At 32.0% G+C, this 27,048-nt stretch overlaps 1 protein-coding gene across 8 annotated transcripts in view; it reads left to right on the forward strand.

The window, feature by feature from the left end:
- Positions 1-27,048, forward strand: part of LOC118191362 (dual specificity calcium/calmodulin-dependent 3',5'-cyclic nucleotide phosphodiesterase 1-like) — a 264,033-nt gene that overhangs the window by 167,723 nt on the left and 69,262 nt on the right. For all 8 annotated transcript variants that reach the window (XR_015039257.1, XR_015039258.1, XR_015039259.1 and 5 more), the window contains one exon: positions 9,691-9,876. Coding sequence is in view for 5 of the 8 variants with exons in the window: in XM_085810066.1 (XP_085666192.1) it covers positions 9,691-9,876 (186 nt within the window). In the remaining 3 variants the exon portion in view is untranslated. The remainder of the gene's footprint in view (positions 1-9,690; positions 9,877-27,048) is intronic.

The following is a 27,048-nucleotide window of genomic DNA, read 5'->3' on the forward strand; positions in this document are numbered from 1 at the left end:
CTTTAGCCATTGTTATTTTCTTTTCTTTAAAGTTATTCGAAAAACTTCTTCATCTAAAAAATAAAATTTCCTTGAAGCCCTTCGGCGTTCATCAATTTCTGTCAGTTTAAATTTAAGATTTTAATCCCAATTCCGTCTTTTCAAAATTGCTTAAATGCCTCTTCTCATAACTGTTTGCTCAATAGACGGCACTCCAGTTGTTGAAACTTTATGTGACATTCATTTGGTCTTATTTATTTGATCAATGAAAGTTTGTAAAATAACTTGGAATAATATTTCTTCCTGAAGGAGAAAGACCGGCTTCAAGTTCTCTCGAAATACCTGTAATACCCCTCTAAAATTAAAGATTGATATTTATTTACATCTAACTTTAATTTCGCGTACACTGTTTACAAGACATAAAATTTATAAATACCTAATCTTTTGTAATGTTTAAGTCTGTTTTTTAAAGGCTATACATGATAATTCAAAAATACGTTGTACAAATAAAACGGCATGTAGAACCGTCTGAAATATATAGTTTTTGCAGTGGAATGTGTGAGCCAAAATGCTGCGTTAAGAAAATTCAGACAACTGTTGAGTGGTAGGTCAAAACGTACGTCTGGTGTAAATTGTCTTTCCCCGTTTGGATTTCGAGCGGTATATATCGCTACATAAAAGCGTAGTTCTTTAACTTGCATTTTATCTGGGGAGTTGCGGCTAAAACGGAGGATCTTCACGATTCACAATTTCCTCATTTAAGCAGCTTTTGCGTTTGCTTCCGAAGCTCCATATATAAAGTATATATCGATGAGCTGCAGGTTCGTGTAGCGATGCATATCACATAAAATCTGCAAGAAGTACTGCGTGTTATCTTTACCAACCACTCAACTGTGCTCTGTATCACTTCAACGCTCCCAAAAATTTGTTTATTTTGATCCGTACTAATTTGTTTATATTTTAAGCTACCTTTCTCTCTAAATAAACGTTCTCTCCTGTTGCCTCTGCAATCTGTGATTATACAAAGCTTCATTTGTATTTTATTACTTTAAAATGTATTTTTTAGTCATTTGTTTCAAAATCAGAACGTATCATTAAGCGCTGAAATTTGAAGAAAATCTGAAGGAACTTTCCCTCTTTTATCGATTATTTGTCTAATTAATACTTTAGCAGAAGTTGAAGCATGTTTGGCACTCTAAAATCGTATAAAATTTTAGGAAAATGTTTTATTTTAAACCAAGAAATTCGTTTTTAAAAGCGCGTATGTCATTTTCCTATAAAACGATCTGAATTAAGTAATTAAATTTAAAAGCTGCTAATTGGTTATTAACTAAAATTTTTACTAATGTTAGATAATAAATTAACTAACAGATATCGGTTCAACTGTTGGTGCATCACGAAACATTTTTTTATAAAATTAACTAAACAGTTTTTTGCTTTTTTCATAATAGAAAACTTTCAGCTTTTTCCATTTTTTTCTTATCTAAATGAAATATAGTCCTCTGATATGTGCGATATTTCTTAAGCTCTTTTCATGCAAGCAAAAGTACCTCATAGAGAAAGAAAAAATAGTTGAACATGAATTCGACGAGGCATATTGGCTATGGAAGTTTCGTGATGACACTGTTTTTCTTTAGAACCGAGGCTAAAATCATTGTAGTCATTGATTAGCAGTTGCACGCTTTCTGGAGTGGGTACTTTCCTTCCAGATGTCTCCAAAGCTATGGCATTTATTGGAGGGGTAATATGTTTAGGCCCCAGCATGGATTAAATTGCCGCATTCTGATGTCCTCACCGGTGGAAGTATTGGAAATTCCTACCATGAATTTATTTCTTTGACTGGAGATGATAATAATTTACAACAATTCTGTCGAACATTGAACTACGTCAGATTAATATTATTTTCCTTTTTAGACCACGAAAATCTTTGAAATGACAGAAACAAACGGTCGCGAACTGAAAAGTGTATAGTAGGCTTGCGATCTAAGTTGGTTGGAACTCCTTCAGGAAACTGCACATGCATTTAGCGCAGGAAAAATGTAAGTGACTAGTTTATTGGATTATCTGAATCAAAGGCGATTATATGAGCATTAGAAGTTGAATTCAAATAGACGAACTTCTCGAAGATTTTTCGGGGGGTGGAATATCGATTTTCTCATTTCACTTAAAGCTGTGCTATTACTCGGGAAATGTAAGATTTTTGTTAAAATATGGTATAGAATTGGCAAAAGTTCATTTATTTCTTTTGTACGTAACCACAGCTGTATTAACACCCAAACCATGAATTATTTATTGAACGTTTAAGCAGAGGGAAATATCTGACATTACTAAGAAATGTAAGGGGCTTTGTTTCTAAATTTAAAAAGATTAATGCTGAAAAATGTCAAGAGGTTTTTTTTTTTTTTTTCTTTTTTTTCCTTTTTTCCTCCGAATGAAATAAAAAATGGAGCAAGTAAGCGAAGAACTAGCATTGTAACAGATCTTTTTAAAATTTTCAATTTTAATACAAACATAATAGACTAGAAAAAGAAGTACTGCGTGTTATTAGTGTTGAAGGAATCAAAATGACTCTGTTTCTTACGATAAAGAAGATGGTTTTCAAATGTATTTTCAAGTAAGTGGAATCGTCACTACAAGATCAGTTAAAGCCATGTATAAATGAAAACATATGAAAAATTTAAATCTAGGGTTATATTAAATATTCGACTATCACTCACGTTTTCGAAATGATTTCATTTCGAAAAGATCCATTTCAACGACGCATCTTCATTTCGAAAAGAATGCATCGTTTACGATTTAACTTACTTTGACACAAGATGAGAGCAGTGTTTTCAGTTCTTATCAATTTTATCTCCGAAAAGGGAATGAAATATTTAATTCAACTTCAAATACATTGCGTTGTCCAAAATATTATTCTGAAATAAATAAATGAGCAACACTTTCTTTTGTATTATTGTAACACCTGAAGTGGGTTTAACTAGTACAGTTGCAACTTCAATAAGGTTTTACGTCTGATTTTTTTCAGTAAATTATCAAACACTTAAAATGTATTCTACCTCACCACTTGTAAGTGCTTAAATTAAAATATATTACATAAATTTGCCAACCAACCTGGACTTAGTTCCAACACAAAACTTCCTTTTACTAAGGATATATATTTAATAATTTAAAGCTAATCTTTCGAGAGACTACAAGATTGAGACGACAGACTTTACAGACTTACCAAGCTGGATCTAACTTCAGCTTAGTAATTTCAGCAACAACACTCTTTACACCTATCAGCAGAGCCGCGAAAGCAGACCAGATCTCCACACACCTATTCCTAAAATTTTTCACTTTATAATAAAACTGCTTGCCACTCAAAACCTCGTAATTTTTTGGACAGATAGAACCTGGTGGTGAAAAAAGCAGAAAGGAAAGAATTAAATTAAATTATCATTCCTCTAATAAACTTAAACATAAATGCCGCAAAATGTCTAAATTTGTATTCATAATGTAAGTTTTAAAGCCAAATCAATGTAATTATGTATTTTGAATATGAATAAAGATCGAATGTTTAATATTTTTATACATTTTACATCATGTTAAAATATCAAAATTCATTTATATTACCAACAACGTTTTTGTCCTTTTTTGTTTCAATACATGGTTTTTCAACTAAATTAATAAAACACAACATCAAAGAAGAAAGAATTTGATGTCTAATATTTAGATATCCACATATAAAAATTCAAGTTCAATTAAATTGCATACAATTTTGTCTATTCTTGAATATAGTCAAAAATAGTCAATATCGAATATATTGAATATAGTCAATATTCATACAATATATATAGTCATACAATATGGACTATATTCAATTAAATTACCTACAATATTGACTATACTTGGCTAAAACTCTCAAGAAATATAGAATAAATCCCCCTTTTTTCTAGAAAAGCGAAGTTTTAATAGTTGGACTCTTCACTTAACAGCAATTAGCCTTCCGCTGCTACAAGGCCGGAAGTGGAGCCATTTCATTACGGAAGCACCTAATAGGTGGCCTCCGTTGCCTCCTACGAGGGAACGGACAGTTTCAACCATGCCTTCTTTGGGATTCAAACCGTGACCAATTGCTACGACACTTAGAGTCACTAACCGCTATACCAGCTGGGCAGATTTCGCTAGAAAATTAAAATGTTCAGAAAAAATTTTGCTTTTTTTGGTACGTTTGAAAACTTTTGCGCCCTTGGAAAGAAATTATGAATAACAAATAGATGACGTTTCATTTGAATGTGACATTAAATAGATTCTATTCTGTGCTTTAAAATCAAATCTTTTGCCAAGAAGTTATCGAACCACTAATCGCATTTCCCGTTTCTTCAAAAGAAACATTCCAAAATTCTATATATGTTTCCATGGTTATATCTAAAATTTATTTCTTGCATTGTCCTATAACATGATGCATATACGTATATATACATACAATACACACACACACATATATATATTGAATATCGGTTTGTTAAACTTTATAAAAGAATGTGAGCGTTTGCTGAAAGGATTTTCTGAGACGCTTGGCACAGCCATGATCACAAATAAATAAAATACATTATACTATAAAAACATAGTTCTACAGGTATATTTCTGTAAGATAACATACGAATATTTTTCCGAATCTTACTTTTACATCGTTACTTTTCATGGGAAACAACAAAATTCAGCCATTTTTCTTGTAAAAATGTTAGCCTTAAAGAATTTTAAAGCTTTTAATAGGTGTTACAGAACATTCTTTAAAATGAATTTTTAAATACTTTAACCCGTGTTTTTACGTGTTCATTTTTGATAGTAGCTGGTATAATCACTTTTAGTCTTCCGTTAAAATAAATATTAAATCGTAGGAGCCCAAGAATATTGATCCCTACAGATTCTCGGTACCTTTAAAAACCTGTGTAAACCAATCTAAATATAAGTGGCCGAAGCTAACTTGAAAGCACTCGACAAGTTATAGACGAAGTTTCCCGTAATTAAACAACAGAGAAATCTTTGAGATCTTCTGGTATCGTGTCAGAAAATTAAGTATAAAAAAATCTTTGAAATCTTCTCCAAATCAGTTTGAGGGAATGAAGAAAGAATGAGAAAAAAGAAAAAAAGCACAAAATTAAAATTTCAAAATTTTTTCATATAAAATGAATTACTTGTAAAGGAATATTAAGTTAATATAATCATTATACAGTCCATTTGTGTATTAGCAAGTCGTTTTATTTTATAAATTATTTGAGTTGAGGTGAGCTATGACCAATTTTTTATGACCAACACCATTTTTTTTTTTTTTTTTTCATTATTGGTGATACTTTTTCTTCTCTATTTGCATAATAGTATTTCATAGGTTTTAATTTTATCTAAGTGTGACCGCAAGTCAGCCAGTCGCGGAAGTCTTAAAGCTGGGACATATACGCAAGTTGCATTCAAGAAAGTTCTGCTGTGGGCATCAGATCTTGATCGCGGTGAACTTTGTAATTGCCTGTATTCTTGGTTTATTTATACTTGCATTCAAATTTCTTTTCAAAATATTTAAATAATCCATACTTCCCATAGCTCCACTGACAATCAGCAGATTACCAGCGTAATAGTTTTTGGCCATACAAGCAACCTAAAATAAAGCATCAGCCATATTTAACAGTCGCAATTTAAATTTTTTCTCTTTAACTTTGTTCTTGCTCTCTATTTCAGAACATTTGTTTTTCATTGAAGCTATATACCCACTGGATAGGTTAATTTTGCATTCGTTGTAGCTCTGTAGAACAATTAGGTATTTTTTTATGCAGAAAATGTGAAAAATGAGCCATACCCTCGCCGGGTCTTAAACCTGGGCCTCTCGAATACGAGCCGCAGGGGCGTAGCTAGAGGGGGGCAAGGGGGGGGCAGAATCCAAGGGGCGCCAAACTGATGCTAAGACATTTTAGAATAAAATGTTTTCCATCCTTGGCAAGCAGTAGGGGGCGCGAAATCTTCAGCTGCCCCTGGGCGCTGAAAACCCTAGCTACGACTCAGACGAGCCGAGTGCGCTACCGTTACACCACGAACTCATGCTGGAAGGAGGGAGAAAATATACACCCCCTTATTAGGGCGACTAGGGATTAGGGGACCCAATCGTCACATCCTGGTGGTCACGAATTATTGTCCACCACCTCTTATTTCGGCCGCCACTGTAGAGTAATTAGGGTTTTTGAAGCAGGAGACGTTAAAAATTCGTAATGCCGTCGTCGGGTCTCTCGAAACCTGGATCTCTCGAAATACTCGCCGAGTATGCTACCGTTACACAACGAAGGCATGCAGAAAGAGGGAGGAAATACCTTATAGCTCGCTATTATCAGAAAACTAAAATTTTCTTTTTAGTATCAAGCAAATTTCTAGGCATTGCTTTCTATTCACACTCGTAGGGCTTCTTTTTTCTTTTTTTATGATCATTTAATGTATGCAAAATGCATAGGTGAAATGCTCTCCGTTCGGTTTAATCGGATGTCTTTTTTTCTGTTAAACACGGCCAGCCTTTAAACTGAATTTTGGAACACTTTTGTTAGAATATTTTTCTCTTTCCTGGGCATGCTTTTGATGCTCATCCACTTGTGTTTTGTGGTTAAAGCCGCTAAAAGTTAATTTTTTTCGGAGTTCTCGTTCCGAATATCGGGTTAGCTGAAAAGATTTCCATAGTTTTCCTTTATGTGTAAGGTTAATAGGAGCCAATTCCGCTTAAAAATTCTTCCATGATGGAATCCTTCTTTTTTTAGGCTTTACTACAATTAATCAAACAACGAGTTGTCTTCGTTTCTAGAGGTAGCTGATTGAAATGCTCCTGATATTTAAATATGTTAATAATACAAACCGGTACTCTGTGTGACTTCTGTATAATTTTACCATCATTTGCCAATTTAAATGCAATCAAATTGCATTAGTACTACCTTCGATATAACGACCGTTTTCCATAAAACAACCCAAAGAATTCACGACCTATTATTCATAAGCCTGTCCTCCATTCGTTATAACAACCACTGAATATGGCTTCCTATTCCATCGATTCCTAGAAAGTCGTTATGAGGTAAGTTCACTGTATTATTTTTCAAACACCAATGTTTAAATCAAGTCAACAACATATAACTTAACAAAACTTTTTGCATCTCAAAATATAACAAGAAAGTTTATGATATGAATCAAAAGCAAAATTTCTGACGTTCTCAATGATATCTAGTGTCTAAAGAAAAGGACCGATTCTGCTTCTGTACTAAATACTCTGTGGCATTTCTTTATTATACATCCAATTCCTTTATTATAATTTCTCTTTTAAAAATAAAGCTAAGATGAAATTTTTAAAAATTAATTTGGAGACACATGCGTTAAATAAACAAAGACACTTTAAAAAAATTTGTTTAATTCTAGCATTATTGGCGATTTGGTGGCAGGTAAAGGTTTTGCGAAAACTCTTGAGAATCAAAAATGAAACAGAGTGGCAGATCAGAAAATGCAATGTAATGACTCGAAGTTGTTTGAAATATTCAAAACACCTGATACGAAACTGATTTGAAATTTCCTCAACTCTTGTTCGTTCAGTGCATACAAACTGTAAGCTTTTATAGAATAAAAAGCGAAAGAAATATTAACAAAATTTGTTTTTTCTTCCTAAAAGATCTGCGTACAGATTTTGGCATAGTATTGAACTTAAGTAGTATTTTGTTGCTAAATTATTTCACTTTTGAATAACTTCCCTTGAATATTTCTTATTTCTGAATACATTCATATGTATTCATTTTGCCCCGTGCATCAAACTTATTACATAGATATTCATATTATTTTTGTATCATGTTTCTACATTTTACCTTTCGAGCGTGGATTTTGTATGATGTGAGTATTTTGTGACTGGTTTGCGTTCATGACTTCAGTTTACCTATAAAATAGCTCTAAAGCTAACTTATGCTAACTTATGGTAATTACACTTAAATTTTATATATGTATTAAATATCTTTATAAATTTTAATCTCTTTTTTAACATTATTTCATTATCTTCATATATTTGGAACCAAAACATAACACAAGTAGCTTTTAAAAATTTTTAAACTAATATATAAATTTAAAAGTTTTGTTTTAAAGAATGTAAAGCAAAGTGTACATATCTATGGTGTGTAGCTTTCAAAAGTCAAGAATTTCTTCTAGCTTTATAATATTCCTAATATATGTACATATGATAAATGCTTGCCCACTGTCAGAAATCGAAAATTGAGGAAACATCATCTGGAAATCTTACATTAAGGGTTGATGAGTATAAAACTAAGATTTGAATTGTGGTTTTTGGTTGTTGAAGATTATGCTAAAACGATTATTAATACTTTCTCTTTTGTTAAAATAAAATACCGCTTTAAAGGAAAACTTTATTTTTATATAACTGCAGCTTTTCAAACCTGACGAATAATGTAAAGATTTATGAAGGCGATATAAGGTAAAAAGATTTTTTTTCGCAAAGTTAATATAGTTTGAAAAGAGTTGCGTTAATTCTAGTTATACGGAAAGATTTTTCTAGAAACTGCCAAACGTATACTAACTGCAACTGCTTAAATCGGAGCAGAATTTTTTAAACTTTTACTTCTATTCTGGTCGAAGCACGCTATATCGACAGTGAAAATGACAGACTTGTCAATTCCGAGACAGAGAAAAAGTAAGAAATGGTTGGCGTACAGCCACCTCAATATTAGGAAAAGAAAACTGATAGATATTGTGGTTATTATAAATGATTATTTAAACACTTGGCTCTCTCTATATATAACTCAACTGAATACCCAGAACTTTCTGTCAGGCGTAAATATTGATTTTGAACCGCTTAATAATGCACTGAAAATTATGTATTCTTTGTATTCCTTTGACTAATTTAATACTTTTTGACGCCTCTTTTATTAGTTTTACATCAGTGAGAGTTATTTGAAACTTTCAGCTTTAGATTAAAACATTTACTTCATGTAACAGAAAGCTCTGCTTAGCGATAGTAAACGCATATCGGAGAGCCTAGAGTTACCTATATTTGTCTTTCAGTTAGCTGTGGTGAAACTCGAAACCAAGGTTTTGGCATCGAATTCCGTATAAATCTGATGTCGTTGTCTTTCCCTCTTCTTGCAGTTGTAATTCGTCTTGTCCCTTATGGTGCACAGGCGACGAACGAGGTCGCTAAATAACCATGTTTTCCGACGGATGCTTAGACAGTAGATGTTCAACCGTTAAATAAAATATGTTTTTTTTAAAGTTTCAAGATGCTTTATTCATATCTTATCCTGTGTCTATGACTTACTAATATTAACAACAGAGGAGATAATTTTCATTTCTGCAATTCATTACCGTTCATTTCTAAATGAAATATTGTGGGTTTAATCTTGCCAAAGTATTAATAAATCTAAATAAGCTAAAATTATAATAATGTTCTTATAAAAAAGAGAAGGTTCTACGCGAACTAACACTAATCATGTTGGAGCTCATAAGAATCAATAAATTTGTACGGAATTTTCTATTTTATGGAATAGAATCATGATCTTGGCTTCTTACTATTAGCATAGTGATGTTGCGATGATTTTAACTACGATGTCATTCACAGCAGAGTTAATAGTTATATGACGCATATTAACTGCATTAATTATTCTAATTCTTCTTTCTACTAACTTTCTAACCATGTATTTTCTCTAAATCTTCTTTCAGTCGCAGAACACTAGACGACGAGGATGAACTTTCTGAATTTCAGCCCAACGCTGTTCCTACTGAAGTACGAGACTGGTTGGCTTCCACATTTACAAAAAAGCCTGCAGCTCAGCGGAAGAGATCTGAAGACAAGCCACGATTTCGATCGGTTGCCAATGCAATTAGAGCAGGCATTATGGTGGACAGGTTAGTTATCCAAAGAAAAAGTATTTTGCGTAAGATTCCATTCTACAGCTTAACACATTGGCGAACGCTAATGTTTTGTTCGAATTTATTTCTGATAATTTTAGTTATCCAACATTAAACACGAGCGGCTGAAAACGAGTTTTTTGTTACTAGTCGCTGATATCTACCGTTTAAAAAAAAAGAGAGAGAGATTTCTTATTACCGATCACTAATGTATTCAAATACTATTTTAAAGCACGGGCATTAGTCCCAAAACTTGATATTATGAACTTTCACTGCGTTGTAAAATAAACGCTACCTGGGTAATTTATTGGATATTGCAAATACAGTTAATGTAATGAAATAATATAGAATTCCTTCAGAATTCTTTTAATGAAGTGAACACTTCTTATTAAACTTTCACACAGTTTATCATTTATTAGGGACAACGACACTCCGGGGCTTTGTTGCAATAAATTATCTTATCTACTGTTTGCGGATGGCTTTGGGGTATCAAAGAGTCTAGACACTATGTAAGGAATTTTGGTACTTCTCCCTGTTAACGCGCATCAAGTTAACGCAAAACATTAGCGTTAGCGCGAAGTTTAAAGAGATTCCGGAAATTCTGATAATACATAGCGAAAAGATTAATTATTTTATTAAATCCAGAACAAATGAAAAAAGAAAAAGAAAAAACACGTTTAATGCCAAGTTTGTGTGCAATGATAAAACTTGTGCAAATATTAGACTTTTTTGAGTGAAAACAGATCGCTGTGTACATGGGAAGAATGAGATATCTACGCAGCAATCTGTTTTCGGTTAAAGATAATCAGGGACCTGGACAAATTAGGCATCGCCCACAGCTTCGGCATTAAGGGCATGCTGCAACATTTGACGCTTTGGAGTACATTTGGCAACTGACTCCCCTTTAACAGGGAACCAGTTTTTTTTTTTTTTTTTTTTTTTTTTTTTTTTTTTTTCTATTTCTTTCACCTTACATCGAAAATACGTGACTCATTCTCTTACTTCCTTTTTTCTTCTGAAAATGTTCTCCATGTTTTATAAGCTCTAAAATCAGCCTTTTCTTAAAAATGCAAATTATAATTAGTTAAAATTTTAATACTGCCTATAGGAATTAAAACATCATTTTCTTAAATACTGTGTAAGCGTTTGTGCTTAACTGTAAAGATTAAAAACGGCCAGTTAATGCATCAGATAATTTCACGTAAGAAAACATACGTGTGATTTTTTCTGAAAATTACAAATAAGTCTTTCTCCAGGCTTAGTTAATTGAAGTTACATAGCTGTATAACGAGTTAAGCTTTTCCTGGTTAATATGGAAGAATATTAAACTTACCTTTATCACATAAACAAATGTAGGAAGTGCAGTCTACATATATGAATTGAGCACAAATCTTAGCCTGTAACTGGTGAGACTGCAGAAGTATTACTTTAAATAGTACTGACATTTCCCCTCACCGACTATGGCTTAACTTTAGAAATAAAATAAAATCCTAAACATAAAATCAATAATTTAAAAAATTAGTCGCATTTTCTTATTATTCATAATTTTGTAAAATTTCATATATGCCACTCAATGGTTAGTAAGAACATCTTCTAAGTCTTTACCGCTGTTGCCAAACTATGTCGCACTTTCATCGTAATGTAGTTTCAAAGTCCGCTGACATAAACTATACACTAACTAATTTTTTTTATTAGCTCTAACATTACTGTTAGCAGTATTAAAAAAAGATTACAGATTAAAATAGTACCTCTAAAATTCATGCTTAACATGAAATTTCTAGAAAAGATTTTGGTTTGGGGTTTATTTAACTATGCCAAAGCACTCGAGAGCTATTTGCCTAAGGGAAGGAATGTGTTTGTGGAGGACTTTCTAAGGAAAACTGGTTCGTATCTACTCTATGCAAGGGAGGAAACCAGAGAAACGCCCATGCAGGCAATCCGTTCGCCGGAATTCGAGCCGAAGACCGAACTATCAACGGCCGCTCGTGGGCTATTCTAGAACAGAAAGAAATGGTATGTTTTCTCAGACCACACTTAAGTGCTTAAGGGTTAAAGCTGTTACCGAACCTGTGTAAAATAAATTCAAAATCTCATTGAACACGATGGCTTTTGCGTGTTTAAATCCTTAAAAGATAGTACTGAAAGAAAAAATGTTTCTTCACTCAAAATTTTCCATTTGAGTGTGCTGTGCTCTCAAACCAATAAGGTAAGTAAAGAAAGAAGTTCTAAATGCGATCAGGAAAATGTACTTAAAGGGAAAAAAATGAAAGCTCTTAATCGATTACTGAGAGAAGCAGCAGCAGCTGTCTTCAATTCGACATCCACGTGGTACGTGCATACAAAAAGGAAAAAAAGAGGAAGGAAAGATAGAAAAGTAAAGATCAATCTTTAAACTACCGCTGGAAATCATGACGTTTGGAAGCTTCCAAAGCAGTTTTGTTAAAATTTGATAACTTCATGAAATCAGTGCTTGCTATGGTGCATCTGAATCGAATTTCAAAGAGCTGTTAGGACCTCGCGCACAATTTCATAAATTTTCATAATTCTCTTTTCATATCAGGAAATGCTCTGCCACGCTATTTCATAACGGTATTCATCTATTCTCAAGCAAGTTCTTTTATTTTATGTGCAGATGTAAGTACAGCAAAAGATATTCATATCTTGCTTAGCAGTACAAAAATAATAACATATTACGCACTATTTTTCAACCCCTGACAAATGAATAAAGCTTTTCGGAAAATTCCAAACAAAAAATCTTGAAACACCGATGTACTTACTTTTTAGTGACGAAAAAAGAAAGTCAGCTCTATTGCATACCATTTCATTGCAAGTATGTGTTACAACGGCACCCTCTCGTAAAATAGCCCTATTATACCCAGAGTAAAAAAAAGTGGGGGAGACAGTTTTATATCTCCTGTTTTGTATGGGTCGATTGACGCAATTCAGCTCGCATTTTGAATGTGAGCATGTCTCGAAAGCGCGACTATGGATACGTACTAGATTTATCTGAAAGATTGCTTTCAGATAGGTATTTTGACACAAAATCAATCTTTTTCTTGTACGACATGCTTAGCTTTTTACTACGCCTTAAATTATGATAAGGTACCAAGTTTCATAAGTATATATACAACTTTTGCCATCATCTGAAAGTAGATGTATTTCTAGGCATACTTGCAAAATATTAGAGTTTTCATTTAAAATTTTCCAAGATACACGCATGTTAATCAAAAGTTTAAAGTCTTTTTTTCTTTCATAAGAGTAAATTTTTATCTTCATCATAAATCTTCTGCTATTTTATTTTACTTTATTTTATATTCAATAAAATTTATTTGTTTAATTTCAAAATTGCGCATAATATACGCATTCAATACTTCTGAGTACGTCAAAAATATAAATAAAACATGCTGTCTTCTACCACAGAAATGTGTAACAGCGGCAAAATTTACTAGAACATAAGATTTTTTTATATTCTTTTCTGTGTGTATCAAAGGCAATAAATAAAGCTATCCTGAAGGTGTTTTACGTCCAAAGCTATTTCGTGTCTTTTACTGCAAATTAAATTTCTTAAAATCAGTGTTTGCTATGTTGCACCTGAATCGAATTTCAAAGAGCTGTTAGCACCTCGCGTACAATTTCATGAATTTTCATAATTATCTTTTCATATCGGGCAATGCTTTGGTAGTGCCCGATATGAAAAGAGTTGTTTACAAGTGTTGTTTACGCTTGAAAGGGCACCTAATTATCACCAGAGACTTTTTTAAAGCAAAATATATTTTTATGCAAATATAGGATTTAGAATAACACATTCTTAGACATCTAACTGCGATTTCTCAAGTCCTAAATTCTAGTCATTACACTAAGCTTCGGAAAGCTTCTAAATTTCATAGTTTAGAAATCTACGTTTAGAAATCGCACGTAAGTTAGGTAGGTTAGTCATTTCAATATCGTAAAGCTCATGAAGACCACCTGCCTAAAAAAAGGAATACCTACATGCAGGATCTTTCTACAAAAATGTGGCTCGTGTTCCCGTTGCACATAGGGAAAATCACGAAAACCATGCAGCCAGCTCGTTCACCTGGGTTGGTTTCCGAGACAAACTATCAGCAGTCTTTAACCGTTCGGCCACTAGATGGACAGCTAAAATTAAGAGCCAGTGTATTAGATTTTTAAAGTATCTTACGTTAATAAACTAGTTACTATGATTTAAGTTTTTAATATAACTTCTCCTTCCGTATTTCTCACCAGAATGCAAATTAGCTTCGCGTGTACTTAAGCTGAGAGTTTTGAAACTTTAGTTGAGATACTGCAAACTTCGCTGAACTTCCAAATTATGAAATCTTAGAGGACGATTTTTTTTCATTCATCCGGACGCTGTAGATCTTTTATAGCAAGAAAAATTTGTCAGATGACATGAGATTTCGCCCATCACGTACACATAGCCGAATTGCCAGTTACGTTTCATGATGAAAATTCTTAAATACACTATGTTTTTCTTTCTCGTGTGTTGTCTGGATTGGACACCGTCACCTGGAAGTTGACGCTATTCTCACAGTTGGTAACACCCATCTTGCCCGCAGCCTAGCTGGATTTTCTCCTAGTGCTATAAGTGGCTCCAGATGCGGAATGGCTCTAGCTACTATAGAGGCTGAAGCGCCTCTTCCCTTCTTTCGCCATCTTACGAAGGACACATCTTCCCTTACGAAGGACACATTTCACGTACCACTTATTCTAAGGCTCCGTAAGGAACTCTGTAATTACTCTCTGAAGTTCTGCTTAGGCAGCAGAACCCCAGAATACCACTGCAGTATTACAGTATCGCTTTAGCTGAGAGAGCTTCTGACAATCGCATTTTTCTCTTAGAATTTTTAGGCAAATCTGTTTAAAACTGATATTAAGGGATTAGTATTCTTGCTAGATGATGATTTAAATATGTGGTGTTAAACTATATGAGCCAGCTTATTCGATTTAATGTGCAGTCTCAGATTACGTTATCGACATTCGAACTGAACTGTCTGTTCTGTTAAATTAAAATATCTAAAAGCTGTGGAAATTCCTTTTGTAGCACAATTTGTGCATATATGTTCAAACTGAGAGTAAAATAAAAAGGTTGTTTAATCCGTTTTCCGTACTTTGTGAGTTGTTAAAGACGTTTCGATAACTGTGTAGTAGGGTCTGCAGGATTTTAACTTAGTTTTTAGTTATAATAGCGACCCTACCGATTCTAATTTACTATTTTATTTTCAAATATTTAAAGGATTATTATGCCAACGGGAACAAATATCAGAGTTTTGATAACGCGTTAGTTTTTAAACTGCCAAGCCGTAGTGTAAATTAACTTTCAGTTACATTTGCTATTATTGTATTCATTTGTTGTTCTTATAATCTAATTTAGAGACGGGATAAATACTGAAAAAAAAACATTTTATATTAAATAGGATAAGCTGTCTCATATATTTTACCGGCGCGTATTTGACGCATCGGCTAACATGAACGCTAACGCCCGAATGTAATTTTTAAACAATGCTGTTTAAAATACTAACAGGAAGACTGGATTGTCAGACGCTCTTTCAACTTCAGAAGATTCAAAGCCTTTAGCTTAACTATATGCAAGACTAAGAATGTCGTAGAAAATAAGCTGTTTCAAAAGCAAGTATGGTATATAGAGAATAAAAAGCCAGGAGGATTGGAAATATCTTTGCAGAACGTCTCAAGAATGCCATTAAGGCATTAAGGTTTTCTCGAATCAATAAGCCATTAAGAAGAAAAAATTAAGGCTTTAATAAAATAAAATATTTATTAATGTATTTGCATAAACCCTAGTCTTTTTTATGTTATGCTATTTATTTGATTATTGAGATTTAAAAAAAAATAAAATTTTGAACTTATTTGCAAGTACGTATAATATTTTAACAAACTGAATACAGGATGATAAAAATGTGTAAAGCAATGAATGGCACATTGATAAAACCATAGAAAATTGTTTGTATGCATAGCCTTCTAACTTAAAATGTAGATAATTCAACTTTCGCCTTCATGGGTCTTTTCTGAACGGATAAAGTACCAGTTCTCAGCTGTCACATCCAGTCGGTTACTGAACTTTGATTATGAAAAATCTTTCTGTTGACCTTTCTAATCCATTATTAAATATATATATATATATATAAGAGATTTTAATGTAATTTTTTTCATTAATTACTTAATAAATCAAGTGAAAATATTCATTTATTTTATTTTTAAAAAGTACTCATCCATTATTCCTATATTCTTCAAAATATAAATTTTTGCACACAAATAATTTGAAAACATCATATGTGAAAATTTTTTATTGATAATTTTTATAACTATCAATTTTTGTCTAACGTACGTTTACATATTAACGTACGTTTACATATTTATGTACGTTTACATATTAATGTACGTTAACATATTAAGTTAACATATTAACATCAGAACTAAATTTGCTTGTTTACATCATCCAGATATTAACTTCCAGAAAGTACTTCATTTAAAGATAGCCATACGTAAAGAATGATAAAACTTTTTTTTTTTTGTTTTGTTTTGTAATTTTCTCGGCTAATGTTTGTAAGTCCTTCACGAAAGTATCCCTCACCTTAGACAGTCCTTACGTGCTTTGCAGTATTCGACTAACTAAACAAACTTAATTAACATTTGAAAAATCTGTGCTGATTAGGTTGCCATAATAGAACCTGGGAACTTTTATACGAATAACACGTTTCTCAGATAACTATAAATCAGCAAAAAAAAAAAAAAAAACAGCAATAGAGCTTTATGCTCTTTCGTTTTAAATACTGAGACATGTCATATGAGAAAGAGCAGACAAAATCGTTAAATTGTCATGGTTTCGTGTTAGTTTTAAAACTTAAGATGAAAGAGGCGGTTGTGCCGGCATGTAGTTTTTGCGTGCTTCCGCCGATACAGAACGCAAATATAAAAGCACCGCCATTAGAAAGTCATCAAGGAGCAAGTACCGCATACAACATTCAGGAAAGCAAAGTTCTTTAAAAGTTGTTCTAATTAGTTCCACATTTAAATAGCCTATCTTTTGGTCATTCTGAAATAAAAAAAAAAAAACTACTTGACACAAATATTTAAATTTGGTCTGGAAATTCAAATGCATTAAAATTAAGATGAATTCGAAATATTTTAATCTCCTTTCATTAGCCAATAAATTTGCGTCTTTATTGATGACACTTCTATGGAAAAGTTAGTTTTGCTCTTCAACTTTTTACAGAAAGTTAAATGGTATTAATTTAATAAATAGACAATACAAATTATTTCTCACTAGGATTAAATGACTTATTTTAAATTGATAAGTTCCCTTTGTTCATATTAGGAAGCCCTCCACGAAGGCATCCATCCGCGTTGTCAAATAGCATTAACGTGTTTAGCAGAAATTGAGTCATCTAATTAATCCAAGTCAATCCATACTTTTTTTCTAAAATGATTTTCATCATTATTAATGTAAATATGAGCCAGCTTAGAAAGTCTTCCCTGAAGCCATCGGTCCACTTAGACAGATGGTCATCACGTCATCACTCCATAATTGAATAAATAGATAAGCAGATAGTAGAATACATAATGAGCATCACTGATGTATCTTTCAGATAATGTGCGCCCAGTGGAGTAATACAGAATTGTTAAACGTAAGCAGTATATGCCAACATGCTATTTAGATAAAAGCCAGATTTCGGTAAGTTGTAAATTTCAAATGAAAAATCTCATTACAAGTCGAGAGGCAACTTAACGTGCTTTCCAAACATGCACTGAGCTTTTTCATTCACAGCCAAAGCAAGCTGAATTTCGCCCATTTTTGCAACTAAGAAAATTAATGTACATCAAATGAGCAGAATTTATAAGAGACGTTGATACGGCTGAGCCTACACTTTGTAATGAATTTCTCATTTCCCTCTCCAGGTACCCGCATCCATTAAAAGTAATCAACCGTATAATGATATTTTTCCTGAACATTTATATCCTCATATTAAAACATGATATGTTCTGAGTAAACGAGAATTATGGATGAGATCATCTTCGATTTTAGCGCCTCATGAAACCCGTCAATTCGATATCGATCCGAATTTCGCACTGAGGAGAGCAACATAGATATCGCGCAATAACTTCAGGTACATGTCGAAGAAAGTTGCTGATTCCTTTAACACAAATCGATTCCTTCCGGGCAGTTATTATATCTCTATTTCTACCTGAAAAGTCACGAAATTCAGTCATAATATGATGGGAACGAACATATGAGAATTTCTGAATTTGCGACATATGTTCTATAAAAACATGTTTATGAATACTCGTTTTAGATAGAACATAAAAATCGATAAGCAAGAAATGATCTGAATTTCTGTGGCCTTTATTTATTTTGATAGTTTTCTTGTGTATGGACAAATAACAGATCTTGGTAAAGCAGTAAAGTAAATGTAATTGAAGCTAAACATTTTCAAAGTAAAAAATTATTTTTGAGTCTTTCGTATGTAACTGAAGTTAAACCATACATGTTTTATAAAAAAATAGTAAACTACTCTTTTGTGAATCAGGTTCCACATTCTGCTTCAAAAAATATTTACTTTTTAACACAAAATATTTTCCTAATTTTTAAGAAAATAACTTCCTAGATCCCCTTCCTTTTTCCTTTATTTTTTTAATATTATAATATGGCTTGGCCTAGGAGTAGCATAAATATGGTTAGATTAATCGGTTCAGGAAGAGCACATGAGAGCTATCTGCCAAGTTTCAAGCAGTTTAGGAAAATACCCCGACATGATTCTGAAAGTATACGCAAATAATCAGATATCGAAAATACTTGAAAATATCAACCTAAATATATATTTACAAAATGTTTACAGTTGGAATTTCGTCCTATGAAACTTAAAAGTACACTCCTTGAAAAATCGGTCTTTCTCCATAAAACCAGCAATAATTAATTTAACTAATAGGTTTTTCTTAAGTCTCTAACTGACTGTAACTTCGATTGTTACAATAGGTTTCTAATTACATCAGTTTTTACTCTGCTTTCTATAATTTCTTATAATTTCACTAGTTAATAAATTTAATTAATCTTGTCAGCGCTAGATTTTAGCTTTAAAAGTCCATTTTTGCATATTCTTAAAAATTATATATATATATACGAACTCACATTTCTTAAACAGTAATTGTTGCATTCTTATGGAAATGGGAAATCTGACAAGGCTTTTTATGTACGATAGTTCAACTAAATCATAAAACATTTTCAACTCAACAATTCCTTTATACCCTCTTTATTCACAATAATTCAAAAATATATAGCAAAAAATGTAAAGCCTGGTACAGAGGATCAAAATAAATAGATTTTGTAATGGAATGTATGTGCGGAAATGGTCCGCTGAGGTGCTACAAGGTCCTGTTAAGCAGTAGACTGAAGTATTCTGCTGGCATAAATCGTCATTTCTCAGGCGCCTTTCGAGCGGTGTGCATCGCAACACGAAAGCAAAGATCGGCAATATGCATTTATTATATAAGGCTGCGAATGGAGATTGAGCAGCTGCTGAAAGTACTCAGGAATAGTTCTGTATAGCTTCTTTGAGTAGCTGCTGCGTTTAAGATTCAGCCCCATAAATAAAATACAGGTTGGAAAGCTACATGTTCATGTAGCGAGGGCTACTTCTTGAAATTTACAAGGGAAATTACGAGTGTCGCTAGCAGAACACTTTTATCTACTGCTCAACAACGCCCTGTACCATCCCCAACGCACTGTTTCTGCTTATTCATTTCATTACAAAACCTGCTTATTTCGAGCCTCTCTATCTGCTTTTACATTTTTGCCAGATAATTTTGAATCACTCTGTATATTGTTGTCATAAGCTGAAACGCCAAATTGAAAATATTTTATGATTTTGCTGATTTATCATCTTATTTATAATTGAATCAAATTAATTTTTATAATCCTTTTTGCGTCCTTTTCTTTTTGCAGCCGATCACAAAAACTTTATTGCTGTCTAATGGCAATTTAGCAAATAAGTGTACACTACCACTGATAATACTAGCCTATCTATATGTCTATTTATTAAATTTCTTGATAAAACCGGCTGGCTAGGGTTTTCAACAGCTTTTCTTTATTTTCAGTAAAAAAATCCCATTTTCCATTAAATTCTTTCATGAAAGGTCAGTCTTTTCATGGTAAATAATCATTGCGTGCTGCTCCGTAATAAATAAATTCAAATCTTTTCAAAAGAGCAGCCAGCTGAGCTTAATTTTGAGTTTACATCTGAAATATTAGAGACAGCAATCTGTCGGTATTATTCCCATTCAAAACAAATGAAAGAGTTGAAGGTAGTATTTTCAAAAATATTGCTCAGTAAACTTTCAGAATTTCTTAAAATGGCAGTAAACTGTCAACGTAAAGGAAATTTCCCCTGAGGGAAGAAAGAAAAAATTCTCAAAAAACATATAACTGAAACATATATCTATTATATGAGTAGGTAACAGAGATAATAAATACACAGACTTTATAACAGAAATAATAAATATACCGAAAAAAATAGTTATACTATCTATAGATATGAATAATAATATACTGAAAACAAAATATTCTTGCCTAGTTTTTAGATGCACCCAAAACAATTTCACTCATTTGAATATTTTATGATTCCTTCCCCTCCAAAAAAAACTAATAAATAAATATTTATCTATACAAAATACGAAAGAAAACTACTAATTTGAATTTAGCAACAGTCCTTTTAATTCTTCATTTTAATTTGGTTGCGTCCTCTTCCTTGTCCTAAAACTTACAAATAGTAAGTGAGGTGAATCTATACTAGGTGAATCTAAAGTGCTTCATCTCTAAATTAGTACCACAATACGGTCGACTCTTGCCCAATCGGATTAAATAATTTTCTTGCTATGTATCTCACGCTTTGCTGATGCGCAACCTTTTTTTCCTGTTTCACCTTGCTGTGCTAGTAACGCATAATTTTCGACCTCTTCAAAAGATGTAAGCTGCGCAAAAGCTGTACATCTTAAAAAGATGTAAACTGTACACAAGAGTGTGGTGCATAGCGCACCCATAATGGTGATGTGTGGTTCTATTTATACAGATCAAGGCTTCCTGTGTTACGAGAGTAAAACCATGTTGAATCAAACGCCACGTCTGAAAGCTTTTCTTCGTCTTATTTCACCTTAAGTATCTATCTGCTCACTTATTTTTTTAAATCTCAAGATATCTACTGAATTTATATTATATTTAATTGGTCGGTGAGATCTATCAAGTGCGGAATGGAAAATTTATTCAGCTAGCTCTTCAAATCGTCGCTTGTGTGATAAATTCAAGGCAATGTATAAGAAGTGACGAAACGTCTGTCACCATTCTACTGTGGCGTTTTAATAGTGCATCATTTAATGAATCATTCAATAAATAATCGTACATAGTATTTATGCAGTGAAAGTGATTTAACGAGTCTTCAAGGAAAACGATATATTCGAACGTTGTGCTTTGAAAAATCACCGAACGGCGTGTTTACTTATTGCTCCGCCACCAAGCTGAGGGTGCCTTCCATCTTGGGAGGCTTGAGCAGATATTGGTGGTACATTTTACGTCACGCTAATAAAGTTGTACTCGGGAGTGAGTATTCTGTCCTGGTTGACGATGCTCGTAATGGGGTTGTCTTGTCGGGGCAGGCCGGGGTGAATGTTACCTACTGGTGATAGAACGTTACCTATTGGTGTTTTTTATTAATATTGCTTAAAACGTTGCAAACTATAAACTTTGGCCTTTTTCAGTAATACCGAAATCTATTTATCCGATATTCCGAAAGCTCTCAGGAAAACAGTACAAACTTTCTAAAGTGTACACAGTTTTCTTCCTAAAGCCAGCGTAATGTAAAAAAAAAATTATCTGTAATGAAAAAAAACCTGCTCTTGGAATTTAGAATATTTTCTAACTGTGGTACATAGTTTAAAGCATTTGCGACAAAGGAAAACATTCTGTTTGAGTTAATATGGAACAGTTGTTTTGTTTTGACAGTTTTTTTCTCCTTAAAAAATTGAATTTTTTAAAATCAACTTTACTGATTTATACTTGAAGGTAATTTGTAAAACAGTTTTGCTGTACATTTAATAAACGTTGCTGGAAAAGCTCAAGCATAGTAAAACAGGCATAACAAGAAATACTAGGTTTGAACTCGGGCTTATAATATTCGAGAAAAAGAAAATTCATTTTGGAAAACTGTAAATTTTGCCTACATACATGAATTTTCAAAGACGTGTAATTTCACGTGATTTTTTGGATTATGTTAAATTAAGTAAATGTTAAAACGATTTAAAATGTTATTTTTTGGATTTTTAATGTCGAACATTATTTTATATTTGACTGATCTAAACAGTGATAAAAAAATCCATTACAGCATCAGATACAGCATGAGGGAAAAGAAATTTACTCTGTTTCTATGAAAAATTATTATAACTTCTGCTGTGAATTTATGCAAGCAAATTCCTAATATTTCCGTAGTTGAAAATTAAAAAATTTGATTTAAAAGCGTGATAAATAATTGATAAATTTAACACATTAAATCAAGAACCAAAGACGATGTTTCATTTCATAGCTATACAAATCATATATACGCTCCGTAGGAAACGGCTTCTAAAACTAATTAATTTTCTTCACTACTTAAAGTAGACTGAAATTAACTATTTAAATCTGTAAATGGAGCGAGTTCTTAGTTTCAGATTTCAATTCAATACTTAACTATGCGAATGCTCATAATTTATATAAATTTCAAATACAGATAAATTAATTGCGTGAAAGCAATCGTTAATGGGGGTTAGCTTAAATAATTATTTTAGCCCTTCACAGCTTTACATTCACTCTTTAAATTTCTTCATGGTTTAAAATTTCTAAATTCTTACTTAAATCATAAGATATGCATCTTGGACCTCCCTAATGCACTAGGCAACATAAGTACTGCTGCATACGTACGGGTTCGTAATCGATTGAATGCACTTAAAACCGATGATAACTTGACAAAATTTACTTTCCAAAAAGAAACGCTTTACAGTTCTGGAACTTTCCGCAAAAATTGCTCGTACAGCTCTTCAAAGTACGCAGATCACAATCAGTAGTTACCACTTAAAATTATTGAGAATGTTAAACCCAAATAAAGTTTTTCTCAGACGATTCAGCGCCGCTTACCTAATGCGCATGCGTTACTAATTAATTCAGTTCTCATTTCGCGTAAAGTGCAAAAATACATAAAAATTCAAAATATTTTCATTAAAATTTGAAATATATAGAAAAACATAAAACACCAAGTACAGTTAAAACAATCAAAAACAAATTTACAATTAAAATTACAGTTTCTACGAAAAAACAAGCTAATAACTTAAATGATAATTCCAGAATGACTTAAGCATAATTTAATTGGCAATAATAAAAGAAGACATTACTTTGTTGTTGCGAAGCTTAGTTTCTCTAGATTGGCGACAAATTTACTATTCTGCTAAGCTTCAAATGTAAACAAATATGGTAGCCATTCTAAACAAAAATTAGGCTTAGCCGCACTTTAAAAACTTTTAAATTGTTGATAATTCCACAATTATTTATTTGCAGATTAACTAAAGGTATAAAAACCTTAACAGGAAGATAAGAACAGTATAATTCAATCATTTTTAAAGCAAAAAATGTACAATTTACAAACATATAAAAATAAAAAAACTGAGCTCACTGAGCCGAGTAACAGAGTGGTATATTTATATACTTTTGGTGCGTCCGATTGCAACCAAAATGGGAGGTGCACATCTACATGTTTTAGCAGTCCTATATACAGAATTTCAACTTTCTAAGGCTACTCGTTTTTGAGTTATGCGAGATTCATACGTAACGTTCAGACGCCACGAAAACATTCTCTTCAGAACTCATTTTAAATCAGTTTTATAATTTTTTGGGGGAGGCAGAAGAGTTCTTTATTCTGTCCTTACGTACAGACGACACACAAAAACATCGTTAAATTGCATTTGTTAGCAGTCAAAATGGATATTTTCGTTGCAGATCACAATCAGGTGAAATTTTTCGCGATTACAATACTTCCTTTTTACTTTGTACAAGGAAGTAAAAATGAATTGTTATTACTAAAAACTTGATCGAATATATTTCCCAATTTTTCCACAATCGCATTCGCGCTGCTGACAGTTAATTCCCTTACTTCCTGGTGTAGAGGAAAATCATTGAAACTCAAATTAAAAGTAAGTGTACGTGTAAAATTCTGTTTTTCAATATATGTAGACATATATGTATGTAGATGTTAATCTTTTTTTATTTTTTAAATATGTTTTTACATAAAATGTAGTCGTTACGTTATGTTGCTAAGCCATTAATCATCCACGCTACCTGAATAATGTTACTACTCTTCGAGATAGATCTTAAATTTATATCTCAAGCGGCCTAGTAGTTACCACTTTGCGAATTGTCATTAAATGGGAATTAACATATTTAATTTGCATTTCAAATTATGATCGCTAAATAAACTGATCAATTTAAATGCTATAAACATAAATCTTAATAACTTAAATCTTCATTTACAGTAACATAACTAACTGCTATAGTTTACAGTTTATGAAATTTACAATTATGAACATTCGCAATGTTATATACAGGTTGTCTCAAAAGGTCGTTTCGAAACTAATGTTAATGCCATTTTTGCCCTAGTGTGGAATGTTTCCGTTATGTTAAGATCGTGCGCTAGGTGCGTATCGCATATGAACTCACCTGTATTGAACTATGTTATGTCATTAACATAGTTCAATACATAAATTTCTTTTCTGTTTATTTTGAAATTACTTTGAAAAGAAAGTGCCTATACCAACTAAGTTGGAGCCATTATAAGTTAGTAAAATGGAAATGATTTTCTATTTTTTACGATTGATACAATTGACAACTAAAATCGGGAACTCTCAAATACAAATTTATGAGTGATGTTGTATTTAATAAAAAAAGCTACAAAGCCAAAGAGGTTGCAATCTATATTCACAAACAGCAATTGTATTTTAAAGTTTTAAAAAATTTTATCAGATACTTTCACACATTGGTTGAATACCTGAGAACTCATTTAACATTTACCTGAGTAACAACAAAAATTTTGTTGATAAATTGATAACCCCTTTCAAAACTTATTTTTCTCCCCCTAACATTTCTTGCAAACAATTTATTTTGCATAAATCTTCTACAAAGGCCAAATCTATGCTTGAATGGTGAGGTTTCAAAATTATGTTAATCTAAAACTTGAGAATTTATCTAAATATTAAAAAAAAGAACATTTCAAACTAAAGAGAAAATTAAACTTCTTTTTAATAAACTCTGTTTACTTTTAGTCAACACCTAAATGAATAATGTAGATCTAATATTTGAATATTAACGGCAATCTTTAACAAAGGAAGATTTATAATTTAGTATTTTAAATATTTATATGAAATTTTAATGCCTCAGATTTATATTTGATATAAATAATCTCCCTAATGCCTCAGATTTATATCTGATATAAATAGTCTCCCTAATGCCTCAGATTTATATCTGATATAAATAATCTCCCTAATGCCTCAGATTTATATCTGATAAAAATAATCTCCTAGCTAAATATCAGCATCTATTAATATAGCTGTATTAATCATGAAAAATACTTAAAATTTTAAATACAACATGTAATCTTTACCTACACTTAAATTTTATATTTACTTGTGTATAAATACACATTTATTTCCCTATTAACTCTCTGGGAATTAAATTTCTCTACAATTTTTCAGTATTCATTGAAATTAAGTATACAGTAGCTTCTAAATTTTATACGCTTCTAAATTATTTCTTTTTTTACATACTATTTTTCAATTAGTAAATATAGAAATTTCCAAGCTAAATTTATTACTTCGATTAATGCGAAATGTAACTCTCTCTATATATGACTGACTATAAAAAATTTCAAAATGGTGTTCATTTTTCCATATGTACGCATTTTTGGGTATATACGTATAAAACACAAAAAAAGGAGAAAGAAATATAAAATTTGAATATCATTATTTGTGAGAAGACTGCAGCTCAAAAAATGCAAACAACTAAGCAAGCTTATAAAATTCCTTTTTACTTCTTATTATTATCGTGCCTAGAAGGCAAAAGGGTGAAAGCATAATCCATTCAGATCAGTGGTGAATGCAAAAAGAAAAAAAGAAACGAAAGGATTATCAACTATTACAATTCGCTATCAGGAAACAGATTATATAACTCTTCATAATTTACCGCTACTACTTCGAATTCATTTCTAAGTGGTTTCTATAATTTTTAGAATTCTGAAGCTTCTAAATTTTTGCGCAGTTCTTTTAAAATCCATTAATTCAACATTAACACAAATTCATAATCAGAAATGTTTAGTTCTGGTTTAACGTAATTACGAAAAAGCATCCGAAGGGCATCCGCTTAAGAAGAAGGATCCCTTTGTGAAGGACTTTTAAGGGAAACTGCCTCGTATACACGTTACACACAAGGAAAACTTCGAAAACGCCCGGGCAATCAGCCCGTTCGCGGGATTCTAACCTCGAACCGATATACCAGAGTTCAGCGACTATACCGCTCGGCCGCTGGGAGGCCCTCATAACCGGAAATGATAAATAATAACCTCATAACCTCCAAATCGGTACTTCAAAGCAAAGCCAACATTACGGAAGCCAAGAAGAGTAATAAAATGCGCTTTAGAAGCCCAACCAATTTATAATTACAATACGAAATAATAAAATAAAATGAAAGCTTACCAGCGGAACAAATTTAAAATACCCGTAATAGCCTTAATACTGAACAAATTTTAAATTGACAATAATTTATATAGATACCTTAGCTCATCTAAAAGCACATATTCTCAAAATGGTATGTTTTAGTTGAAACAAACATGACAATTAAAAAATATATAAATAAATAAAAATATTAAAAATAAATAAGTAAATAAAAATATTAATAGAGATAAGAATATAAATAAATAACAATGAATAAATGGAAATTATTTTATTTTATTTTTTTTTTCATTTTCCCTTTTGTCTCAAAATAAAAGCATGAGCTCTTTCAGAATGTTTATATGAAGCTATCCACATAAATGTTGTCGCTGTTGTGACTTATCTCAGTTGTCTGACAGTAACATC

This window comes from Stegodyphus dumicola, chromosome X2 (assembly GCF_044657685.1).
Source record: "Stegodyphus dumicola isolate Sdum_Otavi_A_Nest chromosome X2, ASM4465768v1".
Classification (NCBI taxonomy): domain Eukaryota; kingdom Metazoa; phylum Arthropoda; class Arachnida; order Araneae; family Eresidae; genus Stegodyphus; species Stegodyphus dumicola.